The 15,535-nt window shown below is 39.7% G+C and overlaps 1 protein-coding gene across 1 annotated transcript in view; it reads left to right on the top strand.

Annotated features, from left to right (window-relative positions):
• The window catches only part of LOC117272500 (dual specificity testis-specific protein kinase 2), a 33,555-nt gene that overhangs the window by 11,848 nt on the left and 6,172 nt on the right, over window positions 1-15,535 (top strand). The window contains exons 5-10 of the mRNA XM_033651463.2: window positions 4,161-4,209; window positions 10,060-10,206; window positions 11,521-11,603; window positions 13,456-13,540; window positions 14,283-14,366; window positions 15,266-15,352. Coding sequence (XP_033507354.1) covers window positions 4,161-4,209; window positions 10,060-10,206; window positions 11,521-11,603; window positions 13,456-13,540; window positions 14,283-14,366; window positions 15,266-15,352 — 535 coding nt within the window. The remainder of the gene's footprint in view (window positions 1-4,160; window positions 4,210-10,059; window positions 10,207-11,520; window positions 11,604-13,455; window positions 13,541-14,282; window positions 14,367-15,265; window positions 15,353-15,535) is intronic.

The raw sequence follows: 15,535 nt of genomic DNA, 5'->3' as shown, positions 1-15,535 counted from the left end.
TTGTGACCTGTTTCCTTTGGGGTTGGTTCGAAACTGTGTCAAACACAGAGCCTATTAACAATGGATTTTCTAAACTGCCAGCTCCTGTTAGAGCTGCAGCAGCTGCCTAGAGGCGAAAAGCGAGGAGGACCCTTTCTGTCACAAGGGAACAGGACAAGGCTATGAACAATCAGGTTAATTTTGTAGAGATTTCCGGTCAACGGTTGGCCAGATTAAATGTGCAAAGCATGATACTGTGACGGCCCTTTACACCTGGCTCTGTGATCCTGAAGTGACACTTTTTTGTCTATTGTGTGTTCCCTTTATATCTCTATCTCTAACTATCAGCAGTAAACAGTTGTCAGAGGAGCTGAACAAAGTATTTTTGCAAGCTGACCAGCCACAATTAATTGGTGGCTGTGACTGTTATATGTATGAAGTGAACAAAACTTGCCTCTAACATTGTAAGCTTTAAATACAGTCAAAACTGTGTTTTCCAGAGTGCATAATAGTATGAACAAGCCTTTTGATGCAGTAACATGCACATACACAAAGTAAAGGACATATTTGGGTCTCTATTTGAATCCTTGTCTTGATTTGTTTTTGGTCTGGTGAGAATGTAAAATGACTTGTCCGTCACCTTATTATTTTTTACAAGAGCTGAGCACAGTACCCCTGTTCTTAAGTCATTACACATGCTACTAGTTATTTATAGAAAAGGTTTTAAAGAGCTACTGCTAGTTTGGAAGTTAACAGCCTTGGATCCAAATTCATGTTAGATATGTTTGAGAAATATAAACCCAGTAGGTCTCTTATATCTTTAGGAAACAGTCAGCTAGTAGTGTGTTGAGTCAGAACCAAACACAGTGAAGCTGCTTTAAGCTACATTGCTGCTCACAGACTTCCTGATGATCTTAACTGCGCCCCAACTTTAGCCACTTAAAACTCTAAATTAAAAATTCCCCTGTTCCTCTGTGGCCGTAATTTATTAATTTGTACTGCGTTTTATGTCCTTCATTGAATTCAGGGCAACTTATTGCATTTTATATTTATTGTTTATTTAAATTATCTTGTAATGCATTTTTTCCCCTTATGTAAAGCACTTTGAACTGCCTCTGCATTTACAAGGTGTTATACAAATAAACATGCCTTGCCTTGCATTTTATGACAGGAAAAGGAAAAGTCTGTGGACTAAATGAAACTTTATAGCAATGAGAATTCAAATGGCTACGAAACCCCAGAATAGTATTGTTGTTGACTTTTTGTAGTAAACACTTTCTGTCAAGTTTACATTCTGCTCTGGGCTCCTGCTTGGGAGAGTGTGTGTTTATGAACATGCACATACATGCATAAATGTGTGTGTGTGTGCGTGTGTGTGTGTGTGTGTACTTGTACATACACACATGCAGTATCTTTTACAATGCCATCTTTGTTGAGCCTAGTGGATTGTGTGTGTGTGTGTCTGTGTATTAACAAGCAGACACTGAGGGGCTCATTGTTAGCTAAAACCCAACAAGGACCCACAAAGTTGACCTTTTCATTGCGTTCAGAATTATGAGGCCTTCAACGCTGCGCGAGAACAAAGTTGGTTCACATGTTGCTCTGCACACACACACATTGTTTCACTTTAGTTAAAGGGGAACGCCGTCCTTTCTGGTTTAAGGATATTTTCCAACCTCTCAGGCTTATGACGATTCTTAAAGGTAGACTATGCAGGAACAGACTATGAAGGAATCGTCCTTCACCCCAGATTCAATCTCATTTTGGAACAAGCTTTGTCCACTTTCCACTTCCTATTGGATATGTGCTATTGGCTACCCCTTTATAAAGTTCTGACCTCACCTGCCTGCTGTTTCTGGCTGGGGGCTACATGCCCAGTGACGTCCGGAACACAAGATAACAAGAAAAAAAACAACAAGAAAATACAGGCAGAGGACAGGGTCCCTGCAAATAATCACATTGCCACACTCTTATAGTGGTTATAAGTGATTGAGAGGGATTATCTTCTTAAGAGTCCACACATTGTTTTTTAGGAAATATACCTTAATATGCCTTTTACAGGGTTTCCACGGTCATGGAAAAACCTGGAAAAGTCATGGAATTTTTGCTGTGTAATGACATTGTTACAGTAATCCTCTGTGAATAAACTTTTATGTAGAGTAACATAACTGCAAATTTATTTTTTGAGGCTGTCGATGTATCGTAGCTCTAATATGCGTCGATATTTGACAATGTTTTGTTTACCATCATGTACGTTTCTTCATTTTCTCCCCGTGTTCTGTCTCTCCTCCATGTATGCCAGCTAGTTGAAATTATGTCGAGTATGAATCTGATATGTTTATAAAATGCAGGGAAGAAAAACAAAATCCTGGAAAAGTATAGAAATGTTGTCGATAAAAATGTGCGGGGAACCCTGCTTTTGAAAATACAACCAAAAAGTTAAAATAATGCATAATCATCAAGCTAAACAAGTATTTTTTTTCTCTAATATACTGTGGGGACATCCACTGTGTCAAACTGTGGAGAAACACACACAAGTAAAAGAGCAATGTGATATATTCTGCCTTTGTTTATGAAGAATGTAGATGGTGATAGGCTCAGTAGAGGGAGAAATTGATGGAATGCAGGTGAAGTAACCGAGCTGTTATTATCCCCCTGTTAACAGACAGTCTCGCTGTAATTACTCGTCTGGTCTTGCCCACTGGAATCTTAATCTCTTCTCAGCTATTCTTCCTGCTTTCTCTGTTTGCTTACAGAGGAGAAGGTCATGCGAGTGTTTTGTTTTGATATTTCTACATTATTTTCATTATATGGCCCCACAGAGCAAGTGTGTGAACTAAGAGAAACTAAAAGCCATAAGTCCTGGCTTTTCTCCCAACTTTTAGAAAGTGAAAATAAGTGAGACATGTCTGTGTGTCAGCTTCAACACTCAGTTTCTAAAAAACATGTCCTCATGCTGTCTCAGAACTTAAAGGGCCAGTGTGTAATATTTGGCATGGTTTATTGTCAATCTGAATCTGAATATTCTACCCATTAATATGTTTATACAAGTGTATAATCACTATAAAATAAAATTCGTTTGGTTTTCGTAGCCTTATAATTATGCTTTTATATATATATATATAGCAAGGGCCTTGCTTTAGAGAGGTCGCCATCTTGCGCTGCCATGTATGTAAGGCAGCCCGAGCAGACAATCCAGCCAGCCAGAAAACGCGTTTCGCGTGTATAAATAAACCAACGAAGACAGTGGGAGGAAGGAAGAAGGAGGAGGAAACAGCAGAGAGTGTTAGTAGTTCGTCGATAGAGAGTAATGAAAAGTTTTTTTAGTTATAAAGTTTGCGTATGGACCACACAACAGGAGAGAATGAACTCGACCGTCATCTGCGTGGAAAAGAAGACGCAACTTCACTCCTTGTGATGCACTCTCTGCGGCGCTTTTCCTCCTGATGATATATCTCCCCAACGATGGCAGCAGTAGCACTAAATCCCATTCTGTGCATTCAGCCTCTCTTCTCGCCCGCTCAGCATCAAACACATGGAGTTCCTCATCTGTATGCTCCAGCTCAAACAGGTATGGCTCTGGGTCTGTGTCCGCTACAAGAAACTCTTCAAAATCGCGTTCAAAGTCGTCCATTGCAGCTACTATAGTCCGGAGATATTGCCAGGCTAAATAAACAGCTGAGCTCTGTTTACCGGCTACGCTGTCAGTCAGTGTGTGGGCTGGCGATTGAGCAGAGAGGGGAGGGGGTCCCCACTTGGTATGGTAAACGAGTATGTGTGTAAAGTTATGAAGTGTGTCTGTTGCGCTAGAAGAGTCAGAGTTTGGGACGGAGTCTTTTACCCCCTGGAGTGTTACCAGAGTTTCTGGAGTGCTCAAATAAACAGGCCTTTTTCCCGAACGCTCCTCTGGTCTCCTGCTTGTGAGGGATTCATTACAATATCGTAACATGGTTTAGATTTCTAAATAAACATTCACCTCGTCGCTAGATAGACCTACTCCTGAAAAACTCGTGCGCAAGGCTTTTTGTCCCTACGAGGCCACCGTCATTTACCCAACGGGAGGGGTGAGCGAGTGAGCCCTGCAATCTAGAATTTGACCACTGATGTCACTGTTTTCAACCCATTTTACACATTGGCCCTTTAAGAGAACTTAATCTTGCATGTCTTTTGCGGTTTTGCAGGTTCAAGGGAGTGTGTGTCCACGAGGGCCAGCTCCATGCTCTGACAGAGGTAGGAAAACACACCATTTCACATTAATGTTTGGGTACTTATCAATCATATCTGAGATCAAAGTGCCTCTGCTAATGAAAGGTAGTGTACTGCTCTGCCTATGTTCTAGTGCTCCCTGTGAGCTGACACACCCATATGTTTGTATACATTCCTACTATTTTCAGGTGAACATCATGTCATCTAGGAGCACAACATATAAGCACACTAGTCTGTAATTGTAGAAAACCAAAAAAACTGAATGTTCTTAGGTGGTTTGTGTATGTGTGTGAGAGAGAGAGGGGGGGGGGGGGGGGGTAAGCAGGTAATAAAATCCTCCAGAGATGCTTGATGTTGGGACATACACCATTAGGGTTACAGATAAGGTAAGTTTGTGTTTGTGATAATCATTTATTAGTCACAGAATGTGCTTGATAAGCAGAGGGTAATGTCTAAGTCTCCTTATTTGGAAGAGAAAGGAGATGTACAAGGTGCAAATATAACCTGAAACCTAATTCTACACTTACAAAGACTTAGTTTTGGTTTTCTAAAAGACACTGAGCCAACGTGAAGCAGATGCACTTTGACAGAATGTGAAAGAGGATATTTATGGTGGCTCTTGTGTGGATATTACTGTACATTGAGCCTCTGTCAGGATTTCTGCAACAACTAATATGAAATCTCTGCTTTTCCTTCTTGCAATATAGTAAACCATAATATTTCTTTTGGACCATTGGTCAAACAAAAAAATGATATGAAGGCATCACTTCGAACTTAGATCGTATTTCAAAAATTATTTTCTGCCTCTTTATGGACCAAGAGATTCATTGAATAAATTATCAGCAGATGACTAAAAGCTGCAGCTCTAATTTCTTGCTATGTTTACCTGCTGTTGATACACAAATTCAGCTTTATTGAGGGACGGTTACATGACTGTGTTCATTTGATGTCCTGAGTTGTGGAATGACATTTCTATGTCCTGTGGGCATTGTATTTATACACAAACTGCGCAAAACTGCATATTTTACAACAGATGCACACATGTACATACATCCAACAGTTTAACCATGGGCTTAAGATGCATCCATACTAACACGTTTGTGCATGTTAATGTGGGCAGAACGTACAAAACAGACAATTCATCCCACTCTGAAGAAAGCATACACTGTTAAAAGATGCTTCCAGGCGCACGCACATGTACGTGATTACACTGTTACATTGCACAGTGAATGTGCTTATTGTACCCTTGACAAACACAGACAAACACTAATTTTCTACAGTTGCATGAGAGAACACTTGCCTGGGTCCAGACCTCTGAATCCACCCACTCCACCAAGCTGGCTTATTCGTCTGGCATCGTGACATTAAATGGAGGTTTCTCAAATGACAATCCATCGATCCAGTGAGAGTTGTGGGGGGCCTCACAGTGAGCCAATCAGCACGACATGTGGGACTAACGCTGTTGTCAGGAGGTTGTCAAGCGCTGTCAAGCTGTGTGCTAGTACCAGTGAGGAATAGTAACAACCATGAGGATGGTAGAAGACAAGATAGACACTGCTACAGACAGCATGTCTTCACAATATTACCTGACATTGTAGTTTGCTTTTACTTCAGTCCGCTCAAGTCTTAAAACCCCAGCAAAACCAGTATGTTGGCATGGCTACGCATCAGCGCCCACCTAAAATGACATTAGCTTCAGGTTGTTACGTTGGTCTCAACCAGTGATGGGCTAGGGGAGATTGAATCCCCCCACAGATATCAGTTAGAGTGGAGCTAATGTCAGATTGAAGATGGAAACGGAGTGAAACGAGTTACTATTTTGTCTGATACCAGGCAAAGAGAACACATCTAACAGATGACACATGTACACACACACACACACATACACACTTATGCTTCATCCTAAACTGTAGTTGCAAAGTGAACCCATGCGTTGTAAGACACACATATGAATATACATACACACACCGCAGTAGGTCTTGTTTTCCTGCTGCAGGGTAAACAGATCCTGTTGTGCCGTGTCAGGACCAAACTGAACGCTCTGACCCGTGTAGCATGCTCATGCTGTTTTGTTACCTGACCCTCACTATGAGGCCGTACTCAGAGGAAATGGAGAATTAAGTTACTGTATGGCCCAAGCGACCTCGAGAAACTCCATGTCTCTCACACACAGATGCATGCAAATCCACAGACAACTGCGAAATAAACAAAAATAGGCAAAAGTAAACAGTTCCAGTAATTAAATACTTCTCATCTTTGTGAATGATGTTAATTCAATTCAATTCAATTCAAAGAACTTTATTTTTCCATTAGGAACTTCATCTGAGAAGAGCGACAGTGCATATTAAACAAAATAAATACAAATAGATAAATACAAATATTAACATTAAGAACAGCCAAAGTATTGGACAATAATGGATATCTGCCTTCTGCAAGCAGCCAAAAGCAGTTCATTAAGTTGTCAGCTGAGTGGTGTTTGGTCCGATTTTAGTTTTATTGGTCAGCTCAGATTCAGATGTCTCAGACTGTTGAGGGCTGAGATGTGTCAGTTTTCTTTTTACAGTGTCAAACCTTTACCTCACTTGTTTTGATGGTCACTATTTTTCCCACATAACTGTAAATTACTCCTGTGATTTTAATATTTATTGTTTTTTTGTTTTTTTTTTGATGTGTTTGAAAATGAAATGTTGTTAATGTAAATGATGCCGCTTTTTATAATGTGATGAGACACTATAAATGATTTGATGGATTTTGTGGCACCCTTTGCCCATCTTCAAGGCGCCCTAGGATGTGGCGGTACCCACTTTGGGACCCACTGATCTAGAGCACTGAGCCTTGTTTTGTCTCTGCTGAATCTCGATCTAATGCACCTCATAGGAAATGCTCCTGCAAAGATAATCTGGGCTAATGGTAATTCATGACCCATGGCAGGATTATACTGCCGTTTGAAGCTGCTCCCAGCAGCAAACAAGGATCCTTTTGTTTAATTCTTTCCAGGGTTTTTAACCTGAAACACAGACAGTGTAGCAGAGCAATTTCTACAACAGTATGTTTCTCATTTCCTTTGCACTCCATGTTATACACGATTGTGGTGAGACACATATATCTCATACATGAACTATGTCAAGTAGTTACTTTTGTATATCAGTAACTTTACAAATAGGATAAAGCAAATTCCAGGAAAAAATACCATGCCTGAATAAGAGGATTTTTTTGAGTGCGACTTTACTTCCATTCAGCTACTTTTAGTTGACACAGCAGGTGCGCTCTTCCGCTAAACCACATGATTTGCATTTTGGACCAGGCACACTCTGCACTTGCTGCATATTCTGTCAGTGTGAGAATAAAATGGGTGCTCTCTAGATTTTAAATGAGATGATAAAGAGATGAAGTTGGATTAGTGTGAGTTTTAATTGTCTCCAGGGGAGTTTTCCCCTGTTGTATCCCTCTCAACCAGGCAGACAACAGATGTTGAACTCTGTGGCTACTGAGGAATCTGTTGGACAAATACTGTAATCCTCTCATGTCTTGAATTGGGTGTGTGTGTGTGTGTGTGTGTGTGTGTGTGTGTGTGTGTGTGTGTGTGTGTGTGTGTGTTAGGACAATGATTGTATAAGACTGCACAGAGTGTTTTGGGGTGCGTTAAAGCATTGCTTTATCTTTTATTTCATGACTCCTTAGACCTTTTTGGCCTTTTAAAATAATAGCAACTGTGCAAGTTCAGAGCCCTGACAGACAATTTTGTTCGAACTGTTGATTAGGAAATAAAATAAAAAACACAGACAACAGATTGTTCATGTCTGGTAGAATATTTTAATGAATGTTTCACCGTGTGGGATCCTAGGATAGTGAATTATTTTAAATTTAGTCCTGGGCTGACAAAAAATTGTCCAGCAAAACTGTTGCAGGTCTAAATGTTGCAGGATGTAGATCATACATTACACAGTAGTTCCTCCTCATACCTCTTATCTTCATGAGGCAACATTCTAGTTTATTATTATAGAGATATTTGCTGTATCAGTAGCAAACAGTTTGTATAGGTCACACGGTCAAAAAAACATCCCCAAAATGTCCAAAAATGAGGTGACATTAGGGCTGGCATGATAACAGATTTTCAGTACACAATTATCGTGGTCAAAAGAGTATGCAATTACGCCATAATTGCGATAGCTATAGTCAATGTAAAAAATAATCATATTAATGCTATCAGTTAAATTCATCTTTAACTTTGTCTATTGTGTGTTTTGTCTCTTTTTTTGGCAACTGCACACAAAATACAAGTGTAGGAGTGTGGAGAGATGGTCTGTAACCGTACAAAAGTTTATAAAGAGCACATTTACTTAATGGATATTGAAAAGGCAACCAGATGGTGTTTGGAAAGGGAGACTAAGCAAAAACGGGAAGAAATGCAAATTATTTAAGAGGGGCTGGATTATTTACATGATTTTATCATGTGTGTGTTATTAACATGATATCAATATTTCATTTCAAAACATCACATTTATCATCAATACCAGTATATAGCAACACCCCTAGGTGACATACCTACATCTACTTCTGAGCTAACTATATCACAATTAGTGTAACTTGGTTGACAAAGCAGGTTTTACATATGAGCTTTAATGCAATGTGAATCTATTTAGAATCAAGTCAGTGATATGAATGTTGATTTTCTATCGTTTTATACTTTAAATTCAATACCAAATAACCTTGTTAAAGACACCACTGATTAAAAGCACAATTTAGTTAGCATCTTTTGATGTTGTAATTGTCCTTTAGAGGCTGAACCATTATGGCAATTAAGATTTGAGTGGTCTAGAGAGATGGTGTGATAATGGATGTGACCCTGCATTCAGCTGGAAAAATCACACACAGCTCATTGAGTTATTGAGTATTAAAATTGTCTTGGTCAGGTTATATCGCTATCATTCATACATAGTTTTACATTCACTGTAAAAATATAATAAGATTATCGGAAAATTAGGATTAATCTGACCAGAAGCCCAGTTTAATAAATCGTGTGAAGAAGTAGCGACCTCCTCCCCTTGCCATTGGCCCCCTGTGTCCTAATTCTGTGCCTGTCAGTCATAACGATAACCAGACCATCTCTTTATCCCATCTCAGCTCTATTTAGTTAACCACTGTTGTTCGTGATATGTTGACATGGGATTAGTGTGTCTGTGTGTTTGCATGCAAGCAGCGAGGTCAGACAAGTTATTCTGGATCAAAGCTGACAGACAGAATGAAGGACCCTGGCCACTTTTAAACCCACTGAGCTGATTTGTCCTCTTGGCTGCCCACTCTTCGGCGCGATCAGGCGGTCCACATTCATGCATGTAGGAAACTAGCAGTTCTGCCTGCCAGATTTTATTCAGCCAATTGCTCGATACACCAGCTAGCCCCCAGGCCGGCGGGTGGGCTGTCTGTAACCCAAGCAGCCCACCAATCAGTCATCCACTCTGGGAGCCAGCTGGATAGGCAGTTGGTCTGTGTAATGTGTCAGTATCTTTATGTAGTTTGAGTTTGTCACCAGTTGACCAATGGATTTGCAAGCTAACTAACCAGTCTGTTGTTTCTGTCATAGGGAACATGGAGTGTTATATTGCTATGTATGGAGTATTATATTCACTACGTGTCACATTTAATTCCTGTGAAAAATCATTTGACATCTCCCCAGCTCGCTGATAACATGCTGTCAGAAATTAAATTTAAAACAATTTGTTAAATCCATTTGTCGGCCTAGCACCTTTTTTTAATTATTAGAAATTGAAAACTGAAATTGTATATTATATATTCTAGTAAAATTAAATACTTTGTGCTCCTTTTCTTGTGTGACGAAGTTTCAATAATGTGTCTCTCTTTGTCTTTCTCCAGTACATCAATGGTGGAAACCTGGAGCAGCTTCTAGACAGCAACAAACACCTGAGTTGGCCCACAAGGGTGAAACTGGCCTGTGAGATCGCGAGCGGTCTGGCTTACTTGCACTCCAAAGGCATATTCCACCGGGACCTCACCTCCAAGGTTAGCTAGACAGGCTAATTGCTTGTTAAGAAGAGAAAACAATGCCAAAAATAGAACTGTAGGCCCTCACACAGAAACATTTCCTGTAGCATCATATATATATTTATAACCTTTGTACATAAAACATGTGTGTTAGATCTAGGAGACAAATGTTAAAGATGTTGGGTCTTAATACACTTATGTGCTCAGACTTTTACTCCCAGACCTGTTAACCTCTCTGTAAAGAACACAGTGTCTCAGTCACATGTGATAATCTGTAACAGGCACCTTCTAGTTTTCCGACTTGACCCAGAGCCTGTTGGCATGGAGCTGGCAGGGAACGAGGACAGTATGCACCCTGCTGTAAACTCATATCCATTACCTGTATAAGCTTATAGTTGTTCATTAGTGGGAGAATAAAAAGTGGACAGAGAAATATAGAGAAGCTTTAGTGAAACCTGTTTTAGTAGACAATAGTTTTGCAGTTTACCCTGAGGGTTAAATGGTGTGGTCATAGCGTCTCAGATCATAGTACCTCAAATTAATGTAAAGTCCACTTGCCTATGACTCACACATCAGTCATGAAACTCAATGGACAAAGCAACATTCTCTTCTTGTTTATTCTAATTATTGCTATGTACTTGTTCCAAGCACTCTCTTCCAGCTGTAACTTCATCCTGTTTTGGAGATTATGCTTTGTTTTTATAGAGCTACATTTCAGTCTAACCTTCCATTCTAAAGGAATTATAAGCCATAAATTAACAAAGTACGAGACAGGACCAGGACACAGAGACATAAAGGGCAATGTGACAGTTTAAGACGTATGTAAAATAACTCACTTTACACATTAAATATGTACGGTGCATTAATGTACACTGAAGCAGCATGGTACAGTGTGCTAACCCAAGTAGAATGACATGTATGAATGAATTGTGAGTATATAAAACATTAAGATCAACCTCTTGTTGCATGATGTAATGAATGTAATTTTGTCAGAAGTGCATGTACTATTTTCTGTAGTACATCACAAAGCTGCTTGGGTAATATTAAAGACTGTTGCAACAAGCACAAACAGTAAATTTATAGATGGTTCTGTTTAAGGTGAAGAGGAAGAGTCCAAACTTCATAGCAGTGCATATTGAAATAGCCTATTAATACCCATTTTGAAATGTACAGAGAATGAGAATGTAAATTATGCTGAAGGCTCAAGTTCATTAAGGAAGAGGTTTGGTTGATATCGTCATGCTGTAAAAATGCTTTTTTTAAATACCTCAGTGTCACTACTTCCTCAGTTACACATGATAAATATCTGATAATGTTTTTCTGTGTTCACAGAACTGTCTGATCAAATGTGATGACTATGGCTACACAGCAGTGGTGGGAGACTTTGGCCTGGCAGAAAAGATCCCCACCAATCTGTAAGGAGTTCTCCACTCATTACTGCTCTACATATATGTACCCAGTCCCAGATGATTATACGAAATTACAAAAGGACTTTAATCAAAGAAAGAAACCTTTAGGAAGCTCATTTTGATTATTCTGATTGCTAGTGAGAGTAATTCCCTAAACTCTCTCGACAAACGCTTGTAACGAATGCCTGCAGGTGAGCTCACCGCATCTTTGGCTGTGGCTGGTTAATCTAAAACTCACCATGCGCAGGAAAGTTGCCACAAAACTCTTGTGTAGTGCGACATACATGGCGGTGATGCGCTTAATCAGCATGGTGTGAACTCATTTGGCAAGCACTTAAATGCAACGTAATGTTATATGTAAAAGTCCCGCACTCTTGCTTTAATTAATTATTGATTACTTTTGATATTAACATTGAATATAATGAATATGGAGTGTGAAAGGGGCTTTCATCCGTCTCTTGATTGAGGGAACTTTGTGGCCTTTGTGGCACAGTAACTCTGTGGTTGAGTCTCAGCTGTTCTCATCTGCTCCTGTAGCCGGTTGTTTGTTTATCTGTTAGCAGTAACAATTTTATAGTCTGGTGATGTGGTGGTAAAGTAGCTGTGTACTTTGAGCTTATTTGGGTGTTTTCTCTGCCCCCTACTGACCAAAAACTTCATGAGGTGTCATCAGAAAAAGTTTTCGCAGCTCCAAAACAAAAATATTTACATGGTAACTCTAATATTTTGGAATATGTGACATTGAGTGGGTCAGTGTATCTGTTAAAGTAGTTTTTTTTTTTTGCCCTAACCTATTTTAGTAAATTAATTATTCACCATTAGGCCCTGTTTTTGTTAAGTGTAGCTGCACTCGCCTCATTTTACACCAGAAGTTAATCTTTATATTGACACTTTGGAAACCGGTCAAGCTATAAAGTATCACATCTGGTGCAAGTTATTTATAATAGCCATAAAAAGAGAGAAGATGTCCAAATGTCAATGCCTGCTCTTCACTAAAATGTTTTTATTCTTTTCTGTTTTTCCTATTACAGCTATTTGTAACTCACTTAAGTGTGTGCCTCCTCCTCATACCAGGCGCAGGGTTATTTATTAACACGTGTCTGGCACTGACATTAAGAGCATGCTGTACAGTTCACATTCTCAACTTTAGTGTTTTGATAACAGGAGGATACTATCAGTGCAGGGTTTTGGTTTTTAATGCGGCAGTAGCACAATGACGGAGGCAGGTTGTTTTCTCTGCCATGAAATGTCTTCAGGGGCACAGTTGATGCAACTTTGACAAATGATAATTTCTGCAATCTTGTGTTATAATTCTGTACCCACAAAGATCAGAGATACAAAATTTGGTCCAACTTCACCCAATCTAAATCTAAATAAAGTGAAAGCTACTGAATTTGAACGATCAGAGAGCAAAGTTCATTATACAGGCTATCTAACATGATTTTTTAAACTGATTGAAAGGTAAGACAGCAGTCATTCTCACTTTAAAACTGCATTTATTTGTTAACTGGAGGGTACACAGAGACCAGAGGGTAATTTGAGTGAAAAAAAAAAACAGGGCGCAAGGAGCTTATCGGCTTCGTTTATCTAGAAGGTTGTTCATATTACCATTACAGACACAGGCCGAAGAAATTGTTTTACACCCTCCAACAAATGCACTAAACAAACTGACACTGAGTCTGCTCTGCCCACATGATTTTATTACACTATTCGACTAGCACACACAAATTGGCACCAATTTTAGCACAAATTACTTCCTTGTTATAAAGGACCAGATACATCAACATGTACATAATCTGTGTGTGTGTGTGTGTGTGTGTGTGTGTGTGTGTGTGTGTGTGTGTGTGCGCGCGCACAGTGCTGAGGTAGAGAAACTGTCCGTGGTTGGTTCTCCTTTCTGGATGGCTCCAGAGGTGCTGAGAGATGAGCCCTACAACGAGAAGGTAAAGTCACTAACTTTGACCTCTAACCTTAAGTAGCAAGTAGTAATATAAACTGAGATGACATGGAAAATCAAATAAGATTACGTTAAATGACTTTGATTAAACTTAAACCCCTGGATGGATCATAAAAGCAGCAAAAAACAATATGTATATCAAAACAAAACACTAATGATGCATAGTGAAAGAATGAGTTGGGAAGAAGATGCATGGTTTTCACTGAACATTGAATTTCTGGGGAATTGTTTAAGTTTAAGTTTATTTACTTTATTAATCCCCCTGAGGGGAAATTCAATGTTTTCACTCTTGCTTGTCAATTACACACAGGTCTGAAAGACACACACATGCACAAACAGGACCTATACATGCACAAAGTGGAGAGATGTCAGAGTGAGGGGGCTGCCCTTGGTGAGGCGCCCCGAGCGGTTGGGGGGTTCGGTGCTTTGCTCAAGGGCACCTTGGCAGTGCCCAGGAAGTGAACTGGCACCTCTCCAGCTACCAGTCCATGCTCCATATTTTGGTCTGGACTGGGACTTGAACAGGCGACCCTCCGGTTCCCAACCCAAGTCCCTATGGACTGAGTTACTGCCGCCCCCAGTATCCCCCCAGTGTGGGATTTAGAGTTATATTTCAGGCAGGAAGTCCACAAATGTGTCACTTTATAATAAACCAGACAGATTGCCATTACTGAAAAAAACAAATCTTTGGTGTTTGCTCGTCTTTATGTGTGTCTGTGTGTTTTCAGGCCGACGTATTCTCCTACGGTATAATCCTGTGTGAGATCATTGCGAGGGTGCAGGCTGACCCTGACTTCCTTCCCCGCACAGAGGTGAATGCGCATCTACTTCTCACCTCTTTTCCACCCTTTAACCTCGTATCACTCCATCTTCCTGTTTGCTTTGTACACCGGTTAATCTGTTGGTGTCCCATAATTAATGCTCTGTTTATACTGTGTTGCGTTCACATGACTCATACAGACCTAAGAGTGAGTGCTCATAAGATTATAGCTCATAAGATGTAGTATATGAAGGTATTTGTGTAAATGTCATCCACCAGACAGTAGTTTGTGTTTTAAATTTTAAATGTGCTGCTCAGTACATTTTGAACCTAAATTCAAGGGATCATTATTAAATTTTTTATACATTTATTTTAAAAATGAAGATGGGTTATTGTGTAAGACACAAAGGTGTTTTTTTGATATGGGTATTGGCCACAATAGTCCAGTTTTGGCTAGGCTCAACTATTGTGTAGTTTTAAGTCAACTTTCTGATTAGATTTGTCGACATGCTCTCCTAATATGAGATAAATGTTGTGTTTTCTTATTCAATGTGCAATGAAAGGGCATCTTAAATTAAGTGTAGAGTGCCTTTAACACAGTGGAATGCAGCTCTTTACCCCAAACACTTTGTTTTTTGTCTTCAATTTAATTCTTAACATGTATTGTAAAAATATTTTAGCTTTTTTCTATCACACATCCTGTGTTATTTAAGATATCAGTGGACTGAAAGAGCCAAAACACAAACTTATCATTCAGCAGGACCTTGCCAGACGGATTAGTTTGACATGAAGCTGGTTTTGGCAGAAGCGTTGCAGTATGTCAAACATCTGATGAAGCTCTGTCTTTTTCTGTCTTTATCCCACTTTTAGAAAGGTAAATAAGAGTTTCCTGTTTAACATTCATATATCCAAAATCTCTCTGTCTCTCTGTCTTCTCTCCCTCCTGAGCAGAACTTTGGCCTGGACTATCACACGTTCCAGCACATGGTTGGAGACTGTCCGCCTGACTTCCTCCAGCTGGCTTTCAACTGCTGCAACGTGAGTCCACCACACTCCTGTCCAATCAGTTTGCCATAGTCTCTGTCAATTAAGACATTACAATTTTGTAACAAGCCATGAATCTGCTGAAGTTAGTGTCAGGTGTTTGTGTTTGGTCATGTTTAAAGGAATACTTCACCCTCCAAATGACCATTTGTGTGTGTTACCTTGTGTTTGTGAGGA

This window comes from Epinephelus lanceolatus, chromosome 12, assembly GCF_041903045.1.
Source record: "Epinephelus lanceolatus isolate andai-2023 chromosome 12, ASM4190304v1, whole genome shotgun sequence".
NCBI classification, from domain to species: Eukaryota; Metazoa; Chordata; class Actinopteri; order Perciformes; family Serranidae; genus Epinephelus; species Epinephelus lanceolatus.
The sequence above is the reverse complement of the archived record's forward strand: the minus strand, read 5'-3'. Positions and strand labels throughout refer to the sequence as shown.